Source organism: Canis lupus, chromosome 7 (genome assembly GCF_003254725.2).
Source record: "Canis lupus dingo isolate Sandy chromosome 7, ASM325472v2, whole genome shotgun sequence".
NCBI classification, from domain to species: domain Eukaryota; kingdom Metazoa; phylum Chordata; class Mammalia; order Carnivora; family Canidae; genus Canis; species Canis lupus.
The window spans coordinates 34,356,844-34,380,792 of record NC_064249.1 but is presented as its reverse complement, the minus strand read 5'-3'; the positions used below and the strand labels follow the sequence as shown (position 1 = coordinate 34,380,792).

The following is a 23,949-nucleotide window of genomic DNA, read 5'->3' as shown; positions in this document are numbered from 1 at the left end:
AATACCTGTTGACTGCAGAGTGGTCTGTCCTGTAGATGATGAATAGGAAGTGAATGAGCTTATGGTTTTAGGTAATTATATGAGGGGAGGTTGGTGTGGCAGTTATTGTAGACATAGAACCATAAGGGGAATAACAAGAGCGTCTCAGTCCCTTTTGGCCATTACCAAAATGAAGCCTTATAGTTTGTCATTGTAGAAAACATTGATTTGGACTTTGAAAACATTTCTAGAGATTTGATGAAGCAACAACAGTTGTAGAATATCACAAGTTCACATCCATCAGTTTTAGCACATCAACGATCCTTTCTCTGAAATCAAATGTAAATCAAATAATTAAGTAGAAATATTACATCTCTGTTCTCTACATTTATTTTAATCATGTCTCAATGCAACGCCTAATCCTTGAAAGAGGGAAGCAACAGTATAGTGAGGAGGAAATGCAATCTGATGATGTATACTTTTTTCCTCTGGTAACTGAAGGTTAAATGGGTAGCAAGCAGAATGCCTTAAACAAGATTGGTATATTGATTAAAACGCTGATTTAACAGCTCGCAGTCTCCCCTTGGAAACCTGGAGAAGATAAGCCAGCTGCTGTGTAAGAGTGCTCAGTGTCCACTGAGAGTACACTATCTATCATCACAATATGGTGATGAGAGGTGTTTTATGTTTGTGTTAATTTCCCCCACTAAATCAGTAATTATTACAATCCTGTCCCTGCTGTTTACCCTGCAGCTGTTTTTCCATTTGTCGAGAGAGCGGGTGTTCTCCGAGGACCGCACACGTTTCTATGGTGCAGAAATTGTCTCTGCCTTGGACTATCTACATTCCGGAAAGATTGTGTACCGTGATCTCAAGGTAAAAAAAAAAAAAAAGTAATCAAAATTTGTTTTTGCAGAGACTACAGGGACAAACACAAAGTAATTACAAAGTTACACAGTTTGGAGAAAAGCAGATTTAGTTGGGAAAAAAAGCACTCTGTTTAAGAACGTAGTTCATTGCATTTGACAGGAATTCCATTCACTGATACGTACATAGTTCCTTTATGTCCGAGTCTTTCACGTGCGCCATAGTTTCTGCTTGACTGCTCTGATCAAATATGACCTACCAATAATAGTTTCCTTTTTCTGGAAATTTATGAGTAACGTTAAACATCCGACAAAGTGTCAAGTGACTTTGCCAGAGACATTCTAAATTAAGTTTCACTATTACATTCTACCATCATATGATGTGTTATGAAGAAACGTTTATAATACGTAAGATATTTTTGGGAGGAAATACTTAATTTGATTTTGGTATTCACTTTGTGACGGGTTTAAATACCTGAAGCATTTTAATAAGGCCTTTGATTAATTTGTTTAGTTTCCATTTTAAAAAGTACTAGATTGTTTTATGGACAGTAGTGACTTGACTTCTCTGAGTTTTTCCTGACAAGACTCTCGGAACAGCTCAGGGATTGGCAGACCTTCTGTAAAGACTAGATAGGCTCTGCTGCCCATAGTCGCCTCTGCAACTGCTTCCCTCTGTGCCTGTAGAGCAGTAGGTGCATGAACATGGCTGGCTATGTTCTGGTCAAACTGGATTTGCAAAACCAAGTGGTAGGCTAAATTTCGCTCACAGGCCATCCTTTGTCAAACCCTGGAGTTGCCCATAAAAGATAGTAGTAATTCTCATGACACTCTTTTGTTTTTTTTTTTTAATTTTTTTTTAAATTTTTATTTATTTATGATAGTCACACACACACAGAGAGAGAGAGAGAGAGAGAGGCAGAGACATAGGCAGAGGGGAGAAGCAGGCTCCATTAACCGGGAGCCCGACGTGGGATTCGATCCTGGGTCTCCAGGATCACGCCCTGGGCCAAAGGCAGGCGCTAAACCACTGCGCCACCCAGGGATACCTTTTTTTTTTTTTTTTAATTTTTATTTATTTATGATAGTCACACAACTCTTTTGAATTAGATTGGCCACGTTAAGGAAATGTGTACCATGACACATTTTGAACACATTCTAAATGTGACTGTCTTACTTTGTAAAAAAGTAAATCATTTAGTAATCTTGGCTTAAGATTTGATACAGAGTTGCTCGATTTATTAAATATTAATTCATTTCAACTATGATTTGTAGAAATAGAAGTCTTTTATGAAATCCAGTCTGTATGAAATGAGGTATACATTTACATACTGTAACAGAAATCACAATTCTCCCCACCCTTTTAAACACCTGGGGTTCCTAAGTTTTCTAAGCACTTGCCTGGGTTCTTTTAAGATGTTCTTATCATGTACATTTACCCTGTGAATGACCCTAAGGCTGATCATCTCGCAAAGTATTTGGTACGCTGACAATGAAGTTTATAGTATATGTATAACCTATTATGTGTTAAAGTTTAAAAGAAGCTATAAAATACTATATTTAGGAAAAATGAACTATACGACTGTAAACCATTTAGATCACGGATGCCAAAGTGCACCAGAAATGAACCCAAATCAACAGTGTGATTGTATTTAGCCTGAAGTCTTTGTAATCAGGAATGTGACAAAATGAAGCCCCCTGTTTGATGTCTGCATGGCCAAATAATCCAGTGATGTTTACATGTCTTGAATCTAGGTATTTTTTGAAAGGAAAGTTAGTTATATGACATGCTGAAATGTAGCATTTCCAGAATGACTTAGAAGTAGCTCTTCTCTGAGGCTGTTCTCCCCATTCATGAAGTGTCATGTTCTATGGATCTTAGTTATAGGGAAAAGGAGGGCTTCCTCGATTCAGGGAGATGAGAATAATTTGTAAGTACTCAGTAACCTATTCAGAATACTTCTGCTGGAAGCAGGAACTATCAACCTAAACAAACGGGAAAAGAATGCTCATCTGATTGCCAGTATTGAGCAGTGAATGATATCATTGGGATGGTCTTGGTCAATAGTCTTTGTTAATCATTTCTTAAAAAATGAATCAACATGTTGGTATATTAAAGTGCATTTAATAAGAGTTTCATTGCCCTGTCCTTTCTGATGTTGGAATTAGACCAAGATCATTAAATAGCAATATATATACATATATACCAGTCCATGTAGTTACTTATTCATAAACCACTAAGTTTACTACTAGACAGTTAGGTGGTCTCTGCTCTCTGAAGTTTATTTTCTTAAAATATAGTATTAGCTTAAAGGTCTGAGTAAATATAGAACACAGGACAGAAGCCACATGAATACACACTGAGAAGAATACATGTGACATTAAAAGCCTAGCATTCAAATTTATACAAGTGTTATTGGTATCTGTAGTGCACAGGTTTGTGCGTAACAGAATGAGATCCTATAGGTGGGATCATTGATATTTCAAATTGGTCCATACTTGACAGGTGGTGTCATTGAAGCTGGAAGCCTAGCAAGTGACTTACTTGAAGTCAGGGACTAAGGTGGTGACTTGGTCAAGATTATGAAAATCATGAATCCTAGATCCAGGCCCGGTATCCTGCTCCTTACACCCTTCTGCCTGTCTAGAGTTGAAATGAAATCTGCATGGGGGAAGGAATGCATTGGATTAACTAGAGGACATCTTTGTAAATCTAAAATTTGAATAAAGCTGCCAAAAATAGGAAAATGGGTGTTTTAAATATATTTTCACCAGATACATTGAAAACAGCATCATCAAATACTGATTTAGGTACCCACTTTAATTGATCAGCCTCAGATTTGTCTTGATCATCTCCTTACTAATGACCTTATGTTTATTGAAATGCAAATCCATTTGCAATGCCTATCATTGCTGCGTCTCTCAAGGAAATCCGTACCTATTTGCTGGTGCCTGACTGATCATTGGAGGGAAAACTTTATTTCATGTGCAAGTTAATTTAAGATATTTTATTAGTTCATAGTTCCTAATGAAGTTGGTATTCATAGCAGCAGATAAATTATTACAACTTTTGTTGCACTTTTCAAAGTAAGTTTGCTTAGTTTATCAATACACATCATAATATGAAATTCTCTTTTAGTGAGGACTCAAATCTCTTGTGATTACTTAGGAAAAACTGGCATATCTTCATGATAGTGTAAAAATTTGAAGAAGTCTCTTTTGAGATTTTATCAGTAATGCGAATTATATTAAATCTTCCTTTCTGCTTGTTCTTATTTTGCAAGTGAAAGCTTTCTTTTCAAAGTCCATGCCATCCAAGTACAGAATGAGCTGAGTAGGGACATATGCAAAGGTGCATATAAGGATACTGGAATTCTTTAAGAATTAATTTCTCTAGACTTTATATAAGAGGGCAAACGGCAGAAAATCATACATCAATTGCTACCACATTCTATTGGTAGTTCATCTGATCTGGTTCTCTACCTAATTACAGCATTTCATGGTTAATGTGACCATTTATATTATTAGCATGAGAAACCAACAAATAGATTAGGTAGGTTCCGATGCTCGATGCTGGTGCAAAAGGATAGTCTGAGAGTCTTCTCGGTCTTCTTCAGCTCGTGACACTTGCCCCAGATAAACCCGCAGGCTAAACCGGAGCAGTGTGTTGGCTTTACCTACGAGTCTCGAGACCCATCCCCCAGCTCCTACTTCTGACTCTTGTCCGTCACTCTGGATTCCCTCTTCTATAAAAATTTTAAGCCACTGCCATTAAGAACCCTTTCACCCTCGAAAATCAAATTGTACTGTTGGGCTACATTCCTTATGTGTAGGCGGGTTCTTAAGCAGCCTGGCCGCACAGGTGGGGTCTCTGCTGTTATACGTCAGGAATCCTGTACTAGCTCAGGCAGGTCAAAGCAGAGACGTTTTTCCTTCAGTATTTCAACACACAGTCTTAACTCTGTGGTCATTAAGTTCCTACAGGTCAACTTGTATGACATGTTGACACTGATACCCCTAAACCTGAGAGGGCAGTATGCAGAGGACATTCCTTATGCCATTCTTGGGCCCGAAGGCAGCTTGGTATGGAACATTGGGTTTGACATAATGGTGCCATGATGGAGCCTAAGAGTGAGTGAGGGGGATTGCTTATACTGTCCAACAGCTGTCAGAGCCCTTGGGAACTGCTGTTCTCATTCCTTCTTTTAATCACAGTGTCATCCATTTAAATAAAATGATACCTCAGAGATAAGTACAATACTTAGATATTAGAATGTGTATCTATATTAGAATATTAGGGAGTGTACAAAAACTTAGCCAGCCTGGCGTGTATCAGAGCTTCCCAGCCTGTGCACCATAGATGGGTCACAGGTGTGCCCAAGCCATGGCCTCCCGCAGTGCGCAGGTGGCTCAGGGAGCCTCTGGGTCAGTCAGCTCTGGCCTCAGGCAGCCTGTCCACTGATCCTGATACGCCCTACAGATTTCATTTGTAATTGTACTATGAAGTGTTGAGAAGCACTATATTAAGGACAGCAAGGATTTTTAGGGTTTTATTTTATGCTAGACACCAGCAAGAACAAGAAAGAGCATAGTACTTTCTTGCAATGATTTCTTGTCCACAAAGCATAGAGGAAAAAAGATGTCAAATCTAGTATATATTTTTTTATATACACTGAATCAAGACCTTTTGTCAGGTAGAGGCTGTCCACTCCTGTTGGGTAAAAATGTTACCATTTTTTTTATGGGAACCCTGTGAGGTAAGGTCTAAACATTTTTTTTCTCTCCTCAAAGAACGAAATGTTAGAAAGCAACCCTCTCTAACTGGACAGATAATAAGCATCACTCAGATTGTTAATAATTATAATTTTTTCTCTCAAACCTCCTATTTGACTTTGTCATTGCTTTTGCCAGTGGAGGGACCCATGGGGCAAAAACATAATGCCTGTGTTCAGTCTTGGAAACTAGACTGATTGGAGGTAAAAAACAAATGGATTTGAAATTTACAAGTAGAGAGCACCTGAACAGTAAGCGACACTGTGCATTGTGTGCCTTCCAGCCAGCCAAAGGAAGAAGGATAGCCATGAGATTTAGGAAAGAACCAAAGAGATCATTTGTAAATATTTTTATTTTTATTTCTCCTTTACACAGAATGTGTGATTAAGTAAGTCCCCTTTAGTGTTAAATGCACGAAGGAAGTGATTTCCAGGTGAAATTTATTATACTTAAGCCATTGATCTGCTTTGAAAAGATTTCCAGGTGATTCTGTGCATCCTTCACATTCGTTAATCACAACACTGATGGTACTTAACATTTTGCAGAAACTTTGCTAGGCATCTGCATCAAATTATTATGTATTTTTTAACAAGATCGGATACTTGGCTACCCCCAATTTATCTTTATACAAGAGTAGATTTGGAGATATCCTTTCTGCAAGGGGATGCATCTCTATTGTTGATACTTTTGATGGATAAGTTGTTTTTTTTTGGCAGTCGTTCTCAAAAAAAATGATATTTTAAGATGGTGAGAAAGCAAAAATAGTTGGTGGGAGGAGGTGGACACCATTAAAAAACGGGCTCAGGGCAGCCCCAGTGGCCCAGCGGGTTTAGCGCCGCCTTTGGCCCAGAGCATGATCCTGGAGACCTGGGATCGAGTCCCATGTTGAGCTCCCTGCATGGAGCCTGCTTCTCCCTCTTTCTCTGCTTCTTTCTCTCTCTGTGTGCCTCTCATGAATAAATGAATAAAATCTTTAAAAAAAAGAGCTCAAAAACAATGAAGTATTTATGTTTTGTTGTTTTATTCAGTAGAAATATCGACTGTGTTTTTAACAATGTCACTGAGCTGACCAAAGTGTTTTATTGGGTTCTGTTCCAGAACTTTCCTGTGTTGTCTTGAAGAGCACACACCGTTGTGATAACTTTTAAGTCATCATTAAGCTCTCCACTGTTAATAAATGATCAATACATCTATCGAATGCTTATGGTGTGTAAAGTTCAGCACTCCATATCTAATTCTCAAAGCAACCACCTTGGATGCTCCTGTTACTTACCTCTGTTTCATAGATGAAGTTGAGGGACATAGAACTCAATAGCATGCTTAAGGTCGCACAGTTAGAAAGGACAAAGCTTGAACTTAATATGTGTTCCCTGACTCCATATATGGCCATTTTGCCCTCTTCTGCCTCCCCTGCAGTGTGCTACCTCACTCCACCTCTCACTGTCATCCCTTAGGCTGGCCTTATTTCTTACTATTTTATTGTAATCACTTTTTAAAAAGCTGATTTATAAAACAAGCAGGAATTTTTATAATGTTAATGAAAAGAGATTTATTAAATATTTTCAGAAGACGTTTCAGCATTTTATGATTTAATTTGAGTTTTTATTTTTTATTCAACAGACAGACTCTCTGGCATATACTTCTCAGTAGGGCGAGATGGGAAAGAGTAGAAGAGGGTGTTTTTGAAAGAGAAGGAAAAGGGATAGAAAACAAGAGGCATGAAGAAGAGAAAGACCAGAGCCAGGCAGTGGTGATCTGAAGAAAGGGACATAGAGAGACTCTTTCTGGATGTTTTTGGCTGGTTTCAGTATTCAGGACCTGTTGCCACTGTGCAAATTAGGCTTGGTTTTTAGGTTCCAGTTAGTGGAGGAGCAGAAGGAAGATGCAAGATATCTGAATTTAGATAAAATTAAAGAACTTATATTTTTGAAAGAGTCAACAATATATTTAGGGTTCGTTCATCTTCCTATAGACCAAGGAAAGACATACTTATGTCCCTGAAGTCTGTACAGTACATGAAACATGCACTGAGCATTTAGTTCAGCCAGAACCACATCTAAGTACTATATTCAAGGACTTAGGTCTCTTCTCATGTTTTCTTTAGTGAATATAGCTTCCTTAACTGTATTTGGTTTTTCATTTGTAAGACCTTGGATAATATGACAAAGTACAATATCACATTTTATATGATATCTATTTATATTCTTATATGGAGTTCTGTTTTGAAATTGATATTGACTTCAGAAGTTCAGGTAAGCACTGTTATATGTCATCACATAAAGGAGGAGAATCAGTATTACTCCTTAACTAAGTTAAATGTCATTTATCCTGCTAATACATTTGTCACGTGTTTCTTGTGTATGTATTTTCTTGTGTGTACCTTTAGGTTATATCTATATGACTGAGGAAGCTTAGGAGCCTTGTCTATATAATGCTGCAGGATCACAAGTTAGAACTCCTATGTGTACTTGTGTGATGATAATCCTAAATTTAGGTTCAAATTGGGAGGAAAAGATCAGTTATTTTTGCTATTTTTAATTGCATTGATTTTGCACAAACTCCTCCCTCCACTCCCCACCTCCACTCCCGACATTTATAATTTCCACTTGAGGTCAATGATCTTGCTCTTTGGTTCTTTGGTTAAGTCTTCATGATTCTCTTTGGTGTTTTTGAATTAATGGGTTCAAAGAGATTCCAGTTTTATAATATTTGTGCTATATATTTTCACTAACTGTTGAATGTTTGACTTTGATATTCTTTTTCTTTTTATGTTTAAAAGGGTTGGTATTTCTTTATTACAAAGATCTTCAAAAAGAGGATATCGCCTTACCTTACAAAATAAGATTTAGGTTTGATTTACAACAACCACCAAAAAACATTTCTGTAAGTGAATATTTTATAATAGCAATAGATTCCCAAGAGCAATTGTTGAGAAAACCTTCTGTATATATCTAGAAGAAGATGCTCGTCTCTTTGGGGTTGTTTAGATCACAATTTATTAAGAAAAAAAAAAAAAGGATCGCTGTTATCTTTGAAAAGTTACTTAGGTTTTAGTACTCAGAACTTACACAATAATGGTTCTTACTGCCATTGGTTTAAAAAATCAATAATTTTATCATCATGAAGTATTTGATAAAACATGTTTCTTTTTACACATGACAGGAAGCTGTAGGGTTTGTAAGTGCTGAAAGTTCTATTAACTACAGCAATGTCCTCTTTCCAAAATAACTTACGCAGCATTCAATAATTTTGCAAAGCAGTATTTTCCTATTTTTGAAAACTATAAAACAAATTATGTCATTTTTCTTACTACACAGTTGGAGAATTTGATGCTGGATAAAGATGGCCACATAAAAATTACAGATTTTGGACTTTGCAAAGAAGGGATTACAGATGCAGCCACCATGAAGACATTCTGTGGCACACCAGAGTATCTGGCACCAGAGGTAGGCTATGCTTCCATTCATAGGAAAAACTAACATGGCCATAATGTTTTATGAAGTAAACCATATAGCTTTAAAAAAACACTGCAGTACCTACTACTTTTTAAAAATTTTTAATTCCGGTATAGTTAACATACAGTGTTTTATCAGTTTCAGGTGTGCAATATAGTGATTCAACATATCTGTACATGACTCACGGTTCATGATAAGTGGGCTCTTATTAATCACCATCACCTATGTCATCCATCCTCCCACCACCTCCCCTCTGGTGACCCATCAGTGTGTTCTTAACTACAAAGAGTCTGTTTCTTGATTTGTCTCTTTCCCTTTGCTCATTTATTTTGTTTCTTAAATTCCACCAATGTGAACCAAAACTATTTTTCTCTGACTCGTTTAGCATGGTATTATAGAGCAAGAATAATGTAGCGGTTAAATTTTTTGAACACAAAGGTACTAATAGCTTCAGTAGAGTAAGTCACTTCTTATTTTTGGCCATATACATTTTATTTCTAGATTATGCCCATTTTGATCCATTCATTAAAATCAAATAATCGAATGGCATCAGCAAGAATGTTTGCGGTTTTATAAGCCATCTTGGATTTTCCATCAAAACAAAGACAGTTTATATTCATAGTATTGTGGATTTCCATACTTCATTATTGGAAAGTATTTTATAGGGAAAGTTAATGAAATGACAGTAGCTACATCTTGGAATTCATGCCAAAGGAGGTCCCAAACAGTGACCTCCCCATGCTGAGGGTTCCATGATAATTTGTTAATTTGTTTATTCAATAAATATATATCGTGTGTCAACTACGTATTAAGTATTTGCCTGGGTGATGTGGTTACAGGAGACATAAAAGACCCTGCTCTCTGCAGCAAAACAATAAAAATAAGTAAATACCATAATGTCATCTAATGAATATAAGGGTCAGGAAGAGCAATAAAGCTAGATAAAGGGAAGGGTGTGGTATGGTAGCTATTTTAGATAGAATTCAAATTACTATTGCCTTGTAACAAACCATTCCAAATCGTAATAGTGAAAAACAAGCATTTTATGTGATCTCTGATTCAGAGTCAGGGATACTCAGGGGACAGCAAGGATGGCTTATCTCTGCTCCACAGCATGTGGGGCCTCAGCCAGAAGGACTTTACAGCAGTGTTGGGACCATGTGGCTGGAGGCTGGAACGTGGAAGCATCCTCACTCATCCGGCAGTCGATGCTCCAGTCTGCTGGTACCATGACATGCTATCAGCTGGAGCAGTGACCTAGAGCCTCAGCCTCACCATGGGTCTGGACTTCTCTGGCTTTGGATTCTAAAAGTGGAAGTCCCAGGGAACAAGTCACCAGCTGCTTCCCATTGTTTTTGCTTTTTTGTTCCCCTAGTAAACCATTAAGAAATGTTTTGTTGGTTTTTTGCAAATTCTTTTTCACGGTATATTTGTAATAATTTTATTAGAGTACAGGCCACATACCATAAAATCCAGCAGTGGTTTTTTACTACATTCACACAGGTGTGTAACTGTTACCACTGTCAGATTCCACAGTATTTTCATCATTGACAACAGAACCCAGACCAGTCTACTTTGTCTCTGTAGATGTCATTATTCTGGATATTTCATATCAGGGGAATCCTACAATAGGGAGCCTTTGTAGGCTAGGTAAATACATACTTTGAATGTATTTACTCTTACTGCGTTCTGTGTCCTGGCTTCTTTCACATAGTGTGTTTTCAAGATTCATCCATGTTTTTAGCATGTTCTTGGTACTTTGTTCCTTTTAACAGCCAACTAATATTCCATTGAATGGACATGCCACATCTTGTTTATCCGTTCAGCAGTCAGTGAACATTTGGTTTGCTTCCAATTTGGGGCTATAATGCTGTTGTGAACATTTGTGCATTGCTTCTCCTTTATGGCCTGGTTTAGGAAATCATGTATTATCTCTGTCATAGGCTGACTGCTTGAGCAGTCTGAGCCGACACCTGTTGAAGGGGTGGTGACATCGATCTCCACGTCCCCATTGTAGAAGAGCACAGAAGGCACTGTTGCAGTTGTCTTTGGAAGATGCAGTCTTCTAATGACAGGCTGCTCAAGGAAGTGATGGTTGACCAGACACCTGAATGCTAAGAAGGCAAAAGCTCTTGTGGAAGTAAAGGAGACAAGCTTTCCAGACCCATAGAGCAGCTAGTGTAAAACCCTGAGACATTAACGTGCTCAACTGAGAAACTCTTCCCTCAAACTCTAAGAAGATTGGTGTGGCTGGAGCCAAACAGGGAGGCAGTGATCTTTGGTGGATGGATATTAGTTTATTGAACATCTGCTATATATATGTGTTGCATGTTTGGAATGACCTTTGGTGATAGCATCCCAGATGGTTTTTTTAAAGGTGAGAGAACTGAGGATCAGAACCTCTTTTTAATGGAGTCTGTACACAGCAGGGATTTGTCAGCAAGAGGATCAGGGGTCTAACTAGGTCCATCTCATAAAGGCCACTCTTCCTATTTTAACTACATATATGATGGCCCCCAAAGTCACAATTTCAAGACCACTTAATAGACATGAATAATTGTCATTTTTAAAATGAATGCTTTAGGAGATCCCTGGGTGGCTCAGCGGTTTAGCACCTGCCTTTGGCCCAGGACGCGATCCTGGAGTCCCAGGATCGAGTCCCATGTCGGGCTCCCGGCATGGAGCCTGCTTCTCCCTCCTCCTGTGTCTCTGCCTCTCTCTCTCTATGTCTATCATAAATAAATAAATTAAAATAAAATTAAAATAAAATAAAATAAAATAAAATGAATGCTTTATAAATGCTCAAAAGGAAAAGGTAATTAAAAGAAATTAAGAAGTAGGAATACATAGAGAACACTAGCATTCCCTATACCTGTACCTAACTCATAGCAGTTTGTTATTACATTTCAAGAATGTTGCACTAATATAAATAAGTGCTAATAGTTTGAAGGACAGTACATTTCCAAATATTATTTCCTTGCAGGCTGCCAACAATATTATTTTTCTCTGTTATAAAATCTGGAGTTTAAGATCCTCCATTTTTGTGATGAATTAGGTAAAATTTTCGGAACACTTTTCCTTATTTATTCAAATATGAGATCATATTTTCTAGAATAAGGTTGTTTTGTGAATGTCATGAAGAACACACTCTTTGTTTCTCTGGAGTTCAAGTATCCCTGCGCCATAGATAATACTATCGTGTATTGAGAATAACAAAATTAGTTGTGTCACAATCAGGGGAAATTATTTCTGAAGAAGATAAACACATTTCATACAGAAGCAGTTGATCTAAGAGGCAAAGGTACTGTTTTACATGCTTATATCATCAGCTGAAGAACAAAACCAAGAATTTCATGCAAGAAGAGTCCAGTTGTTTCTAAATTGAAACTTTATAATTCCCAAGAAATTATCATTTTATTTTTAAAAACAAGTAAGAAATTTCTGTTTACCTTTTTCTTTTCTTTTTTTTAATATTGCAGATGTCTGGTCTTTAACAGCTATTTCTGTATCCATGGCTGATGTGTATTGATCTATAATTACAGTCTCAACCCCCTTTTTTTCCCATTTACTATCCTTACCATTTGGGGATGACAGTTCCTGAAACAACTAACTTCTCATGCAATTTAAATTCTTACATTTTAAGCATTTGTGTCAATCATTGCATTTTTGTTAAATAGGGGTAACTTTGAATGTATTTACTCTTACTTTTAAGAACAAGAATTTTAAGTTCTTTTCTCTGGTCTCTGATAGGGGCCATTTCACTGAAGAACATTCTCGTTCGTTAAAGAGATATTTGCAGAGTATTTATTAGGTGCCATATGTTATGTTAGGGGCTGGGAATACAAAGATAGTAAGAAATTGGTTTTGTCCTCAAGTAGCTTGCTGTTTACTCGGGTGATAAGAGACAGATAGCATGGAGCAGCGGTTTAGCACCGCCTTCAGCCCAGGGCCTGATCCTGGAGACCCACAACAGGAGTTCCACATCAGGCTCCCTGCATGGAGTTTCTCCCTCCCTCTACCTCCCTCTACCTTCCTCTACCTGTGTCTCTGCCTCTCTCTCTCTCTCTGTGTGTGTGTGTGTCTCATGAATAAATAAAATCTTTAAAAAAAAGAGAGACAGAAAACAATCATTACTGTGCAAGAAAATAATTGCTTTACTAGAGTTATGCCCACCATAGTGGGAGGAGAAGTGTAGTGGGAGGGTGGGTAGGCCTTCAGGGAGGGTCCAGTGGCAGTGAACGGGAAGCAGGAGGACAGGAGATAGGGCAGAGAGATGGGGACTGGAATGCAAAGGAGTTGAGGTTTGATCTCTTGGATAAAGAAAAGTCACTTTTGAATTGAGAGCCAGGCAATAATGTCATCAGATCAACATGATCAGAGTTAGAGGGGTGGGCAAGAGCTGAAACCAGTCTCTTCCCTTCAGATGGTGTCTCTCACTTTTCTTAAACCTTGAAATTTCTAGTACATTCCATCATCAGTGCCAGACTTTCTTCATGGTGTCTAAGTTGTAGTTGCTTGTCAGACCTGGAATACGTTCCTGATCACTGTTTCCCTGGTTCACTGTCAGCGTTTTCTCTTCCTACACAAGACTTGTTTACACATTATGGAGAGGTCTCAGTGTCACCTGTGCTTCATCTAGCGGTGGTCACCCCCTGCCTTTTCCATTGTCTTAATCTAATCTGGCAGAAATGCTTTGCTACTTAAGGATATATGAAAATATACTTCAAAAAAGACTTAGCAATCAAGTCAAAACCGATTGTTAGCTGTCCGAGATGTTAGTCATAGCTGATGTTAAAAACAAATTTTAAGTAAACTTAAGCTTTTTCTTGCTCCAGAGAACACCAGGAAAGATGACTCTTACGATATAAAAATGCCATTTCTGGGAAAAAGTATTTACAAGTATTTGTTCTCTTATCTCTTTTGATGAAGAATTAGAGATATTTATTGTTAAAGGAAAAAAATCATGTCTTTTTTTTTAAGAGGTTGAAGAAATAAAGTCCTAACAGATGTATAAAGTATGCATTTAGTGTCCCACATCTCTAAAAATGCATTACTGTCTGTGGTTGTAAATGAACATGTTTTTGCTCTTTCCTATATTAGAAAGAAAGAAACTTCACCTGCCATACATTATGGACAATAATATATTTTGAGGAGATTTTGTTTTTGTGATTGATACTGTATTTTCAACCGAGAAATCATAAAAGAAACTGGAAATCACATATAAAATCTTACTGTTAAATTTTATTATTTGATTTGGCTCTCAGTGAATCCAAACCATTTTATGCAGTGCTAATTATTTAGTCTCAGCTTTGCTCTTGAGTTAGCAGTACCTGATCAACTTTCCAACTGTAAAACAGTTTGAAAATCAAATGTAGCTTACATGCAAGACCCAACAAAATTAAAAGTGTTAAGTACGTTTTGGCAGTTCACTTTTATTATGCCCAGTCCTCAAATGTACCAGCAGATAATCATCTGAATGTTAGTTATTTTTCACATGCTTATGTGATCACACAAAAAAGTACATGCTAAAAAGAAGCAGATGGTGACAGATGGGGAAGGTTGAATAAGGTGGTTTTGGAAACCTAGAGAAATGCACTTCTGTAATAGTGTAAAAATAAAAATTATTTGATAATCAAGTTAGAACTAACAAAAAGATTGCAGAAAAATGGCTTGGCTGTTGGAAAATACATAGTATCGAGTTGTGGTTGATATTCAGAAAAAATATATACATAATTTGATTTCATGTAAGTGTAAAATATTTTTTTCCAATGTCTAAAGATGCATTGTTTGATGTGTTCTTAGTTTTCAGAACCTCATTTATAGAAAACGTTCACTTGCTGTCATTTTATTCCCTTGTCTTTTGAAGCCTATCACCTTTACTATCTTTCGTATAATGTATAATTTGAAAATATCTGAAAGAGACCAGAATATTTTGCTGATGATTTTAAGAAAAAGATTTTGCTTGAAGTTATCGTGATGCTATAGAGGTAGTAGCACAAATGGATGTTAAATTTCTTAGAAATTTAAAGCCAGAGATACACAGTCACTTGTTCCGAATGAACTGGGAGCATCCATAAATTAAGAATAAAGGTAGTTGCTAGCACAGAGTGGTATAGACGTGGGGAGCAGTTAGATCCCCAACTTGATTTAAAGGTATGAAATGGAATTTGTATGTATTTATCTTAAATGCAACAAAGAATAGATGTAAAAGACATCATTACATGGGTTCTTGTCAGTATTGTCTCTTGGAGATTTTAAGAGATGAATGAGTCCAAGTTAACATGTGTTTGCACATTTAATCCATAGGTCAAAATAGTAGCACACAGTTGCAGTTTGCTGATCCCTTGGATGAAATTCTACTACATCTAACAGATTATGAAACTAAGTCCTGAAATGCCTAAGCATTTTGTAAAAATACAAAGTTTTAGTAGCCCTTCTTATACTGTGTGCATCCTTACTTTATGTATTTATAATTCATGCAACACTCATCCTCTTAAGGCCTTTTTGAAAACCTTCATCCTCCTGAATGGCTCCAGAAAGGATTCATCAATATTAAGGCAGAAATGAAGTGAAGGAGCATGGTCATTAGTTCAGGTAGATCATTGTCTGTTCACGTATAAGCATAGTTAAGGACTTGAAACTGTTGTGAGTCGGCTTACTGCTTATATTGTTTCTGGATAATATTAAAAATCATCCCAGGGGATCCCTGGGTGGCTCAGTGGTTTGGCTCCTGCCTTCAACCCAGGGCATGATCCTGGAGTCCCGGGATCGAGTCCTGAATCGGGCTTCCTGCATGGAGCCTGCTTCTCCTCTATCTGTGTCTCTGCCTCTCTCTCTCTCTCTCTCTCTCTCTGTGTCTCTTACGAATAAATAAATAAATAAATAAAAGAAAAAAATCATCTCACTTTCTCCCCAAATTGGATATTATTTAAATATAAATGAAAATAATATTTCTAGTTCAACTTTGACGGTCTCTTGGTGTCAGTAAGTTGGGGCTCCTTCCCCAGAGGCCAGTCAGTTCCTGTGGCGGCTAGTTTTCACCTAAAGTTCTTCTCAGCTATGTACAGTGTTTTGGCTTTAACAGTATGAATATTTGCATTCAGTGCTTTAGGATGATTCTAGGTTAAGCATAAAGTGTAATTGTAGATTCTCTGAAGCATAAGAACAGAGACAAAATCCACCCCAACTGGCTGCATGCTGGTGATTGCCTGTAGTATGTTACATCAGCTGTTTTAACTTCAGTGGCAAAGGCCCCAGTTTCCTGAAATCCCTTGATGTCTGTTGTTCCGGGATACCAGGGAAGTTGAGAAATTTCTGGGAAGCTGTGCATAAGAGTGATTCGGCCACTAGCGTTGCATCTTGTTCAAGCGTGTTGCCTGTGCTAGCCAGAGATTGCTTTAGAGAGCGCGCGGTCAGCTGTACTGAGGTGTATGTGCTAGGACAGAGCATACAGCTTACAAGAGCTAGTGGCCTGTACAGTTTCAGTCTCTTGAGAATTAACAGAGCAGTGAAGCTCCAGGCAGAAAATCTGTATTTATGAAGAAAATACTGAGAAACCTTGGAATTCATAATTCTCATGAAATACATACTTCCCCTGAAGCTGCCGTACATTTTAGAATCTGGATCAGAAGACTTAACAACCCTCCCTTTTTTTTAAAAAAAGATTTTATTTATTTATTCATGAGAGGCAGAGACATAGGTAGAGGAAGAAGCAGGCTCCCTGCGGGGAGCCCAATGTGGGACTCGATTCCAGGACCCCAGGACTATGCCCTGAGCCGAAGGCAGAGGCTCAATTGCTGAGCCACCCAGGTGCCCCTTTTTTGTTTTTTTTTTAAAGCAGATTCCTATGATGATAAGGATACGTAAAGGATTTCCACAAATGACAAAGTATAGAAATGTATGTTTATATAGAAAATACATGCATACCCATTACCTGAAATACAAGGTTACCAGGGGGAAAAACTCGTTTTTGAATTAGTGGTAAATTGGTTCATGCAAGCTCGCAGTTTACTTTCACAACATAGGTGTACAGACAGTTTGTTTGGATGTTTAATTTTTTCCCCCATCTGTTCTGTCTGGATTATTGATTGAGCAGCAAGCCACTTAGGGGCATGCATCCCCTCCTTATAATCGCTTGCCTTAGGTGCATTGTGTGGCCTGGTGGCCTCCAGTCTTCCAGTAAGTCCTGGTTGGTAAAAGAATACTGGAGGGAATATTGTTTTTGAAAGTGCCCATCAGCCAAATAAGTATTCAGCGTTGGGAACTTTAACCAATGGTACCGTTTTAAAATACATAGTTTATAATTTGATGTCATTCTTGAAATTTGTAACCATTCAGGAGCCACTCTTGCTGATTTCTGTTTAACTCATCTGGCTGTTTTTAGATGTGGAAGCATCTACCTCAAATAGTACCAAATATTCATCAGATATTACCAGAATATTTAATAGTAATGGATACCTGCTATGACCTCTTTGAAACCAGTTTTATTATATCAGAAAGTGAAGCTTTCTGGTAGAAAAATGGCTCCTGGTAGAAAAATGGAAACTCAGCCTTGTTTCCTAGCCTTTGGGTTCTGTTTGGATGCTGATTCGATGTGACCTCTTATCATTGTTTAATATTTACATTACTTTTAGGGTTCCAAATCACCTCTTGTTCTTTATGTCTATCTTTTGCATTAAATGTAGTTACAAAGTAAATCTACCTCTGTGGTGACAGAGATAATAGGGTTAAAAGGAAATACCAAATGTCTGCATTCATATTGAAACCTTGAGTTCAGTTTAAAATGTACAAAATAAAAAAATAAAATGTACAAAATCAATGATTTTGTGGAAAAGGGACACTTTCTTTAGATTAATCCTTCAAGACAAGTCTTTCAGTGGGTTGTTTCTCTAGGAGCAGGTTTTGATTTGCATTTATATCCAAATTATATGATCAGTCTCATGGCAATGGAGTTGAAATCCACTTTGCCATTGTTGGGCCTCCGTGTTACCAATTATCCTACCTTTTGGATCTGCTCTCCTGATAACCAGGAAGTATAATGGCCTTTTTTCTAGGGGGGAAAATCATCAGAAGTAGCCAGAAGGAATTGCAACTCTTAGGTTAAAGAATGTGAATATTATATGTTACTGTAATTTGGGGAAAAATATGTGCTTTGAGTAAGGGAGAAAAAAATCTCTTTAAGAAATAATATAGGGATCCCTGGGTGGCGCAGCGGTTTAGCGCCTGCCTTTGGCCCAGGGCGCGATCCTGGAGACCCGGGATCGAATCCCACATTGGGCTCCCAGTGCATGGAGCCTGCTTCTCCCTCTGCCTGTGTCTCTGCCTCTCTCTCTCACTGTGTGACTATCATAAAAAAAAAAAAAAAAAAAAAATATATATATATATATATATATATATATATATAAAGGAGGCTGTGGATTTTAATTTCACTCAAATTTCTAGAGCATTTTGAAGTACTGTCTTCTGAGATAATTTAGATTTAGGGAGAGAAAAGATATCTGAATAGTGGTGTTACATGTTTTATATACTGTATCCACATGTAAAATATGATCACTTTTATTTTCATTCCTTGTGTATTTCATCTTCCAGCTGTTTGGAGAAATCTTTCTTTATAATTGATAACAAAGACTCTTAGATAAAGAGGGCTGGCTGAGTTTTTAGGGTTTTTTTCTCCTCAACATTGCTGGGTTTCACATGTCGATAGGAGAATATATTACATCAGACTTGTTCAGTTCAAAGTAATAGAGCACACAGTCATTGTGGCGTTATGTATATATATATTCATTAACCCCCGTATGTTCAGAAGCAAAACCACTTATTTTGAGAATCAGTGGTCATTTTACAAAGCTAAATAAAATATATTTTATTTTATCAAACAGATTTTTTTACAATATAGTTTTATTTTTCAGTTGCTTTTTTCTCTTCAAAAATAAAACCCCTTTTTTATGTGCTCACTTTCCCTTCTGGCTGCAAACCAGGTATTTAAACAAAAATAAAGGATTGCCAGTTTTGCCAGCTGGGGATGAGAACCCGGCTGGTGAAATGTGGGTTCGGGAAGCAGTTAATCCAGCTTTTATGCTTTTTATGGTTTTATGAAAAAAGAGGTTAAAAACCACATTTGGCTCTTTTTCGCATGTGCCACTGTTTTGTTGGTGTTGTAGGAACTCAGTAAAAGGTTACTTAGATTTTAAAATTGTCTGTCGTTAGGTAAAATCCTGATCTCTTCGATTCAGGCCCACAAACAGTACATTCTACTAATTGGACAGGAGATAGATTCTTGAATAATCAAAAGTCACTGGTATTTAAAAATCATACGTACATTTCCTTTCACTGAAGTTAAGTATACAAGCTGAATTTTTTCTGCTTCTTTAGCTTATTTCTTCTTTTCTGTGTGTTTTTACGTTATTCATTTCAAACAAGTAGAAATTTGAAATATTTTTAGCCAAAGGGGAAAACTAGAATTTGTTATTCTTCCCCAAAATATTTTGCTTAGATTGTTACTCTACAGAAGATTTTCGGAAAAGACACAGGAACTAGACTCCTGTTCATATCTTGCAAATGCAGTTCCTGTGTTGTCTTGGAACTGTAATACAACTGAATTAAAAATCTTCTCATCATAACATTTGAAAAACATTGCTGAATTAAGTAACATAGTTTTTTTCTCAAAATTACATTCTCCATGCATATAAATACACTGTCTACCAAGCCTTTCGTAGTGTCCGTAGGTAATCATAGTATAACTGTCAAACATACCATGTACAATTCTATGAAGTTGTTGGTAAATTTTAAGTAAAGGTCACATGGGGTAATCTTCAACAACTTACTTAACTCGAGCCAAGAAAGTTTAGAACATGTACACTAGTTCTGTATCAAATTCTTATGTAATCGGTTATGTTTTTAATTGATAAATTTCACGGGTATGGTTTTCTTGCTCTATTTATCCCAAAGCTAAGAGAATCAAATAAAAGTAGGGTTTAAGGTTATTCAGATACAGTAATTTAAAACAAAATATTGAAAGACCCTGGGGCACCTCGGTGGCTCATTTAGTTAAGTGTCTGCCTTTGGCTCAGGTCATGATCTCAGGGTCCTGGGATTGAGCCTCGAGTCAGGCTTCCTGCTCAATGGAGAGTCTGCTTGAGATTCTCTCTCTTCTTCTGCCTCAATACCTGCTTGCATGCTCTCCCTCTTTCTCTCTCAAATAAATAAAATCTTTTAAAAAATATATTAATAGATTCAAATAGATGAAAAAAATTGCATTAGACAAGGAACATACCTAATAAAAAAGGTAAAAACCAACACTTTCCTGAGACAAATGGCAAATTATTATGCCTCAATTTGAATAGGTGGCTCTAACATACCCTGATATTGTTCTATTCTTTCTTTCTAAATTTATTTTGCGTGGAATGTATTTTGGGAAATAAGTTTAAGGGCATATACCAGAGACAAACTGCATCCGTGATTTTTGTTGTTTGTGTTTAACAGAAATTTTATTGTGAGGTACTAAAGTTTTGGACACACTCCAAATGGTAAATCTTTATATCCACTTTGTTGACTATTTCCTTAAAGAGTTTAAACACATAGGGGCCTCCAGAAGTTTTCAGCTTGATCATCTTGTTTGCCTTGCCCTGAACTCGTCTGTCTGTAGGACTCCTCCTACATGACTTCTGTCTTTCACAGTTTGATTGGAGTTACTTAGTTCTCCTTCATGCAAGAGAGTATAAGGTTCCTCGTATGCTCAGTCAGCATGACTTGAATTACTTGAAGTCCACATTAGTGGAACCAGAGTGAAAAGTTCAGTAGGCCTCAGAGAAAACAAATTGCAAACAATTTTCATGTGAACCCTGCATTGTCATTTACTTGGAATTTGCTGCATGGCCTGTCCCCTTTCTCATACACTGGCCACTTCAGGACATGTATTGAACACTTCACATCTCTGATGTAATTCTTGTCTTTTGTGGGATCCTTTCTAGTTTAAATGTGAAGATATCAGAATAGCCTACCTAGGCTTTGCAGGTTAGGATTCACTTAGATGTAAAATTCGTACGTTTTGTAAATATTGCTCTAAAAGTTAATGTGCAATAATGAATCTTTTCACTGGTTTCCCTCTTAGGTGTTAGAAGACAATGACTATGGCCGAGCCGTGGATTGGTGGGGACTGGGGGTCGTCATGTATGAAATGATGTGTGGGAGGTTACCTTTCTACAATCAGGATCATGAGAAGCTTTTTGAACTAATACTAATGGAAGACATTAAATTCCCTCGAACACTCTCTTCAGATGCAAAATCATTGCTTTCGGGGCTCTTGATAAAGGATCCAAATAAACGGTAAGCCACAAATGACACTCAATGGGTTACTGATGAATGTGGTTATAGAGATTCTGATGTGTAAATTAATTCAAATATAACTCCAAGGAGCAGTGTATTTGGTGGAGACATCTTTCCATGGAAATACTGACTTATTTTTAACTGCATTATAGAGAAGATTTTTTAAATTTCTGTAACTCTTTCCTAACTTGGAAATTTATTCACATTTTACCAAATAAGGATTTTGAGGGGTTTATCCATATTGTGAGCGAACAATTTCTTAATTGCCCTGATACCTGCTATTGTGGGGATAGGAAGTATCCCTCCCCTTTTTCTTTCCTTTCAGTCTCTGGGCCTTTATATTTATGCTTATTTACATAATAAAAAGGATAGCCATGCTCTCTACTCTCTTCTAGTTCCAACCTGTGTTAACATGCCCTACTACTTTTTTTGTTTGCCATTTGAAGATACTCTTTTCCCTGTGTGACTGAGAGGATTAATGGCAACATATCTTTACAAGATTTGTTTTTCTTTTGTAGCTACAACTGTGACCTAAAGAGTCCTACAGCCCTTTGTTTAATTAGCGAACTGTAGTATTCTTTGTTCATATTTGTATATTCATTTACACATACAATTTGTAAGTCATATATGAAATGACTATTACTGTAAAAATGTCCTATAATCTGTGTTTGTGTATACATGTACGGAGCCATCCTTTCCTGTCAATTTATAGGCATATCAGCATTGCCCTGAAAATCACTTAGCTATTAAGCATCTTGAGGATAGATTTCAATATTTTAATGTCAAATCTTCCCTCACATAATGTGTTTTTACAAAGTTCTATTTTTGGTTGCTGCCCATTTTCTATTTATTGACAGACTGAATTAATGAAGGAAGGAATAAATGAATCCTCAAATGTGGGTTTAGTTTACCTTCTAGATGGTTTCCATCACACACTTCTAGCTTCTAAGTTCACGAGGATCGTGATTTTACCTTTGGCAGAAATAAGCAAACATAATAAAAGAGAACACCATCCTTTTGCTTCGTGAAGAACCTCTCAAAACTGTGTTTTGTGATCCTGGTAATGGAGAGTTTACCTAGTATTTATAGAGTGATTTCAGGTTGTCTTTTTCAGGGCATTTGCATCTGTTTTGTGCTTTTTGCTGTTTTGGTAGCCTTGCAGTTGATAGGTAGAGTTTATTTTCATTTACATTTGATTGAGGACAAAAGTGAGGCCTGGAGAGGTTAAGTGATTTACCCTACAGCAAATTCCTGTGGAACCAGAGTAATCAACTTTCTTGGTGCCTACTTGGTATTTCTCTTGTGTCTTTTTTTTTTTTTTTTTTTAAAGATTTTATTTATTTATTCATGATAGTCACAGAGAGAGAGAGGGGGGCAGAGACACAGGCAGAGAGAGAAGCAGGCTCCATGCATCGGAAGCCCGACGTGGGATTCGATCCCGGGTCTCCAGGATCGCGCCCTGGGCCAAAGGCAGGCGCCAAACCGCTGCGCCACCCAGGGATCCCTTTTTTTTTTTTTTTTTAAAGATTTTACTTATTTATTCATGAGAATACACAGGAGAGAGAGGCAGAGTGTGGCAGAGGGAGAGGGAGAAGCAGGCTCCATGCAGGGAGCCTGACGTGGGACTGGATCCCGGGTCCCCAGGATCACACCCTGGGCTGCAGGTGGTGCTAAACCGCTGAGCCACCAGGGCTACCCTCTCTTGTGTCTTATTTGCAGTGCATCCATTTTATAGTTGGTTCAAGTTTTGAAACGTGTTCCATTTAGTGTGATTACTTCACAAGTAATGTAAGGGACAGCACTTGGTGATAGGTGATCTTTAAACAGAGCTAGGATTTCCATTTTATCTACTTGATTTGGGGATCTAATATTTGGCTTGGATTTCAAGGCAATGGATTTTTAGCCATCCTTTCCAGACTCCTTCAGGTAACTTGATGGCCCCTTCTGTAAGGAGCTGGTAAAACACACTTATATTTGTGTTTTTTCCTGTCTGTGTCTCTCATTCCTTTTCCTATCTCGACTCCCCACCCCTCCCCCTATCCCCAGGGCAGGGAGGAGGAAACAAGTAGCAGATACTAGATAATTGTTGAGGAAACATGAGGAAAATTTCTAGAATGATAGTGGCCCATGTGTAGGACAACCCCTGAAGGTTTGGCCACGTAGAGGTTGGGATTAATCTAAAGGAAAGGCGGGGTATTTTCAATGATTTGCTGTTTTCATTTAGGGCAGATGTCGCATTAAAGTATCAGGAATGCAAGGATAAGCAAGACAAAGAAGCTCTGCTCTCAATGTTCATAGAATAATGTGGGACACAGAACGGGTATTCACAGATGCTCAGGCCTGTTGAAATTATTAGCTGGGGGTGGTGATGGGAAGGGTTGTTGTCTGCTAAGGTGTTCATGCAGAGAAACTGATGTGGGAAGGAATCTAGAATTGCAAGTGAACGTGCCATTTGAGAAGTTCAGTGACTAGAGTGTAGACTGAGTTGGGTAACACTGGGAGAGGAAGCTGGAATGGTAGATTGCAAAGACTTTATGCTTCTTAGAAAATAT

At 37.6% G+C, this 23,949-nt stretch overlaps 1 protein-coding gene across 10 annotated transcripts in view; it reads left to right on the top strand.

Moving 5' to 3' along the window:
- AKT3 (AKT serine/threonine kinase 3) overlaps positions 1-23,949 on the top strand; it is a 309,052-nt gene that overhangs the window by 239,085 nt on the left and 46,018 nt on the right. For all 10 annotated transcript variants that reach the window (XM_025430554.3, XM_025430551.3, XM_049112398.1 and 7 more), the window contains 3 exons: positions 733-855; positions 8,936-9,064; positions 21,183-21,397. In XM_025430554.3, coding sequence (XP_025286339.1) covers positions 733-855; positions 8,936-9,064; positions 21,183-21,397 — 467 coding nt within the window. The remainder of the gene's footprint in view (positions 1-732; positions 856-8,935; positions 9,065-21,182; positions 21,398-23,949) is intronic.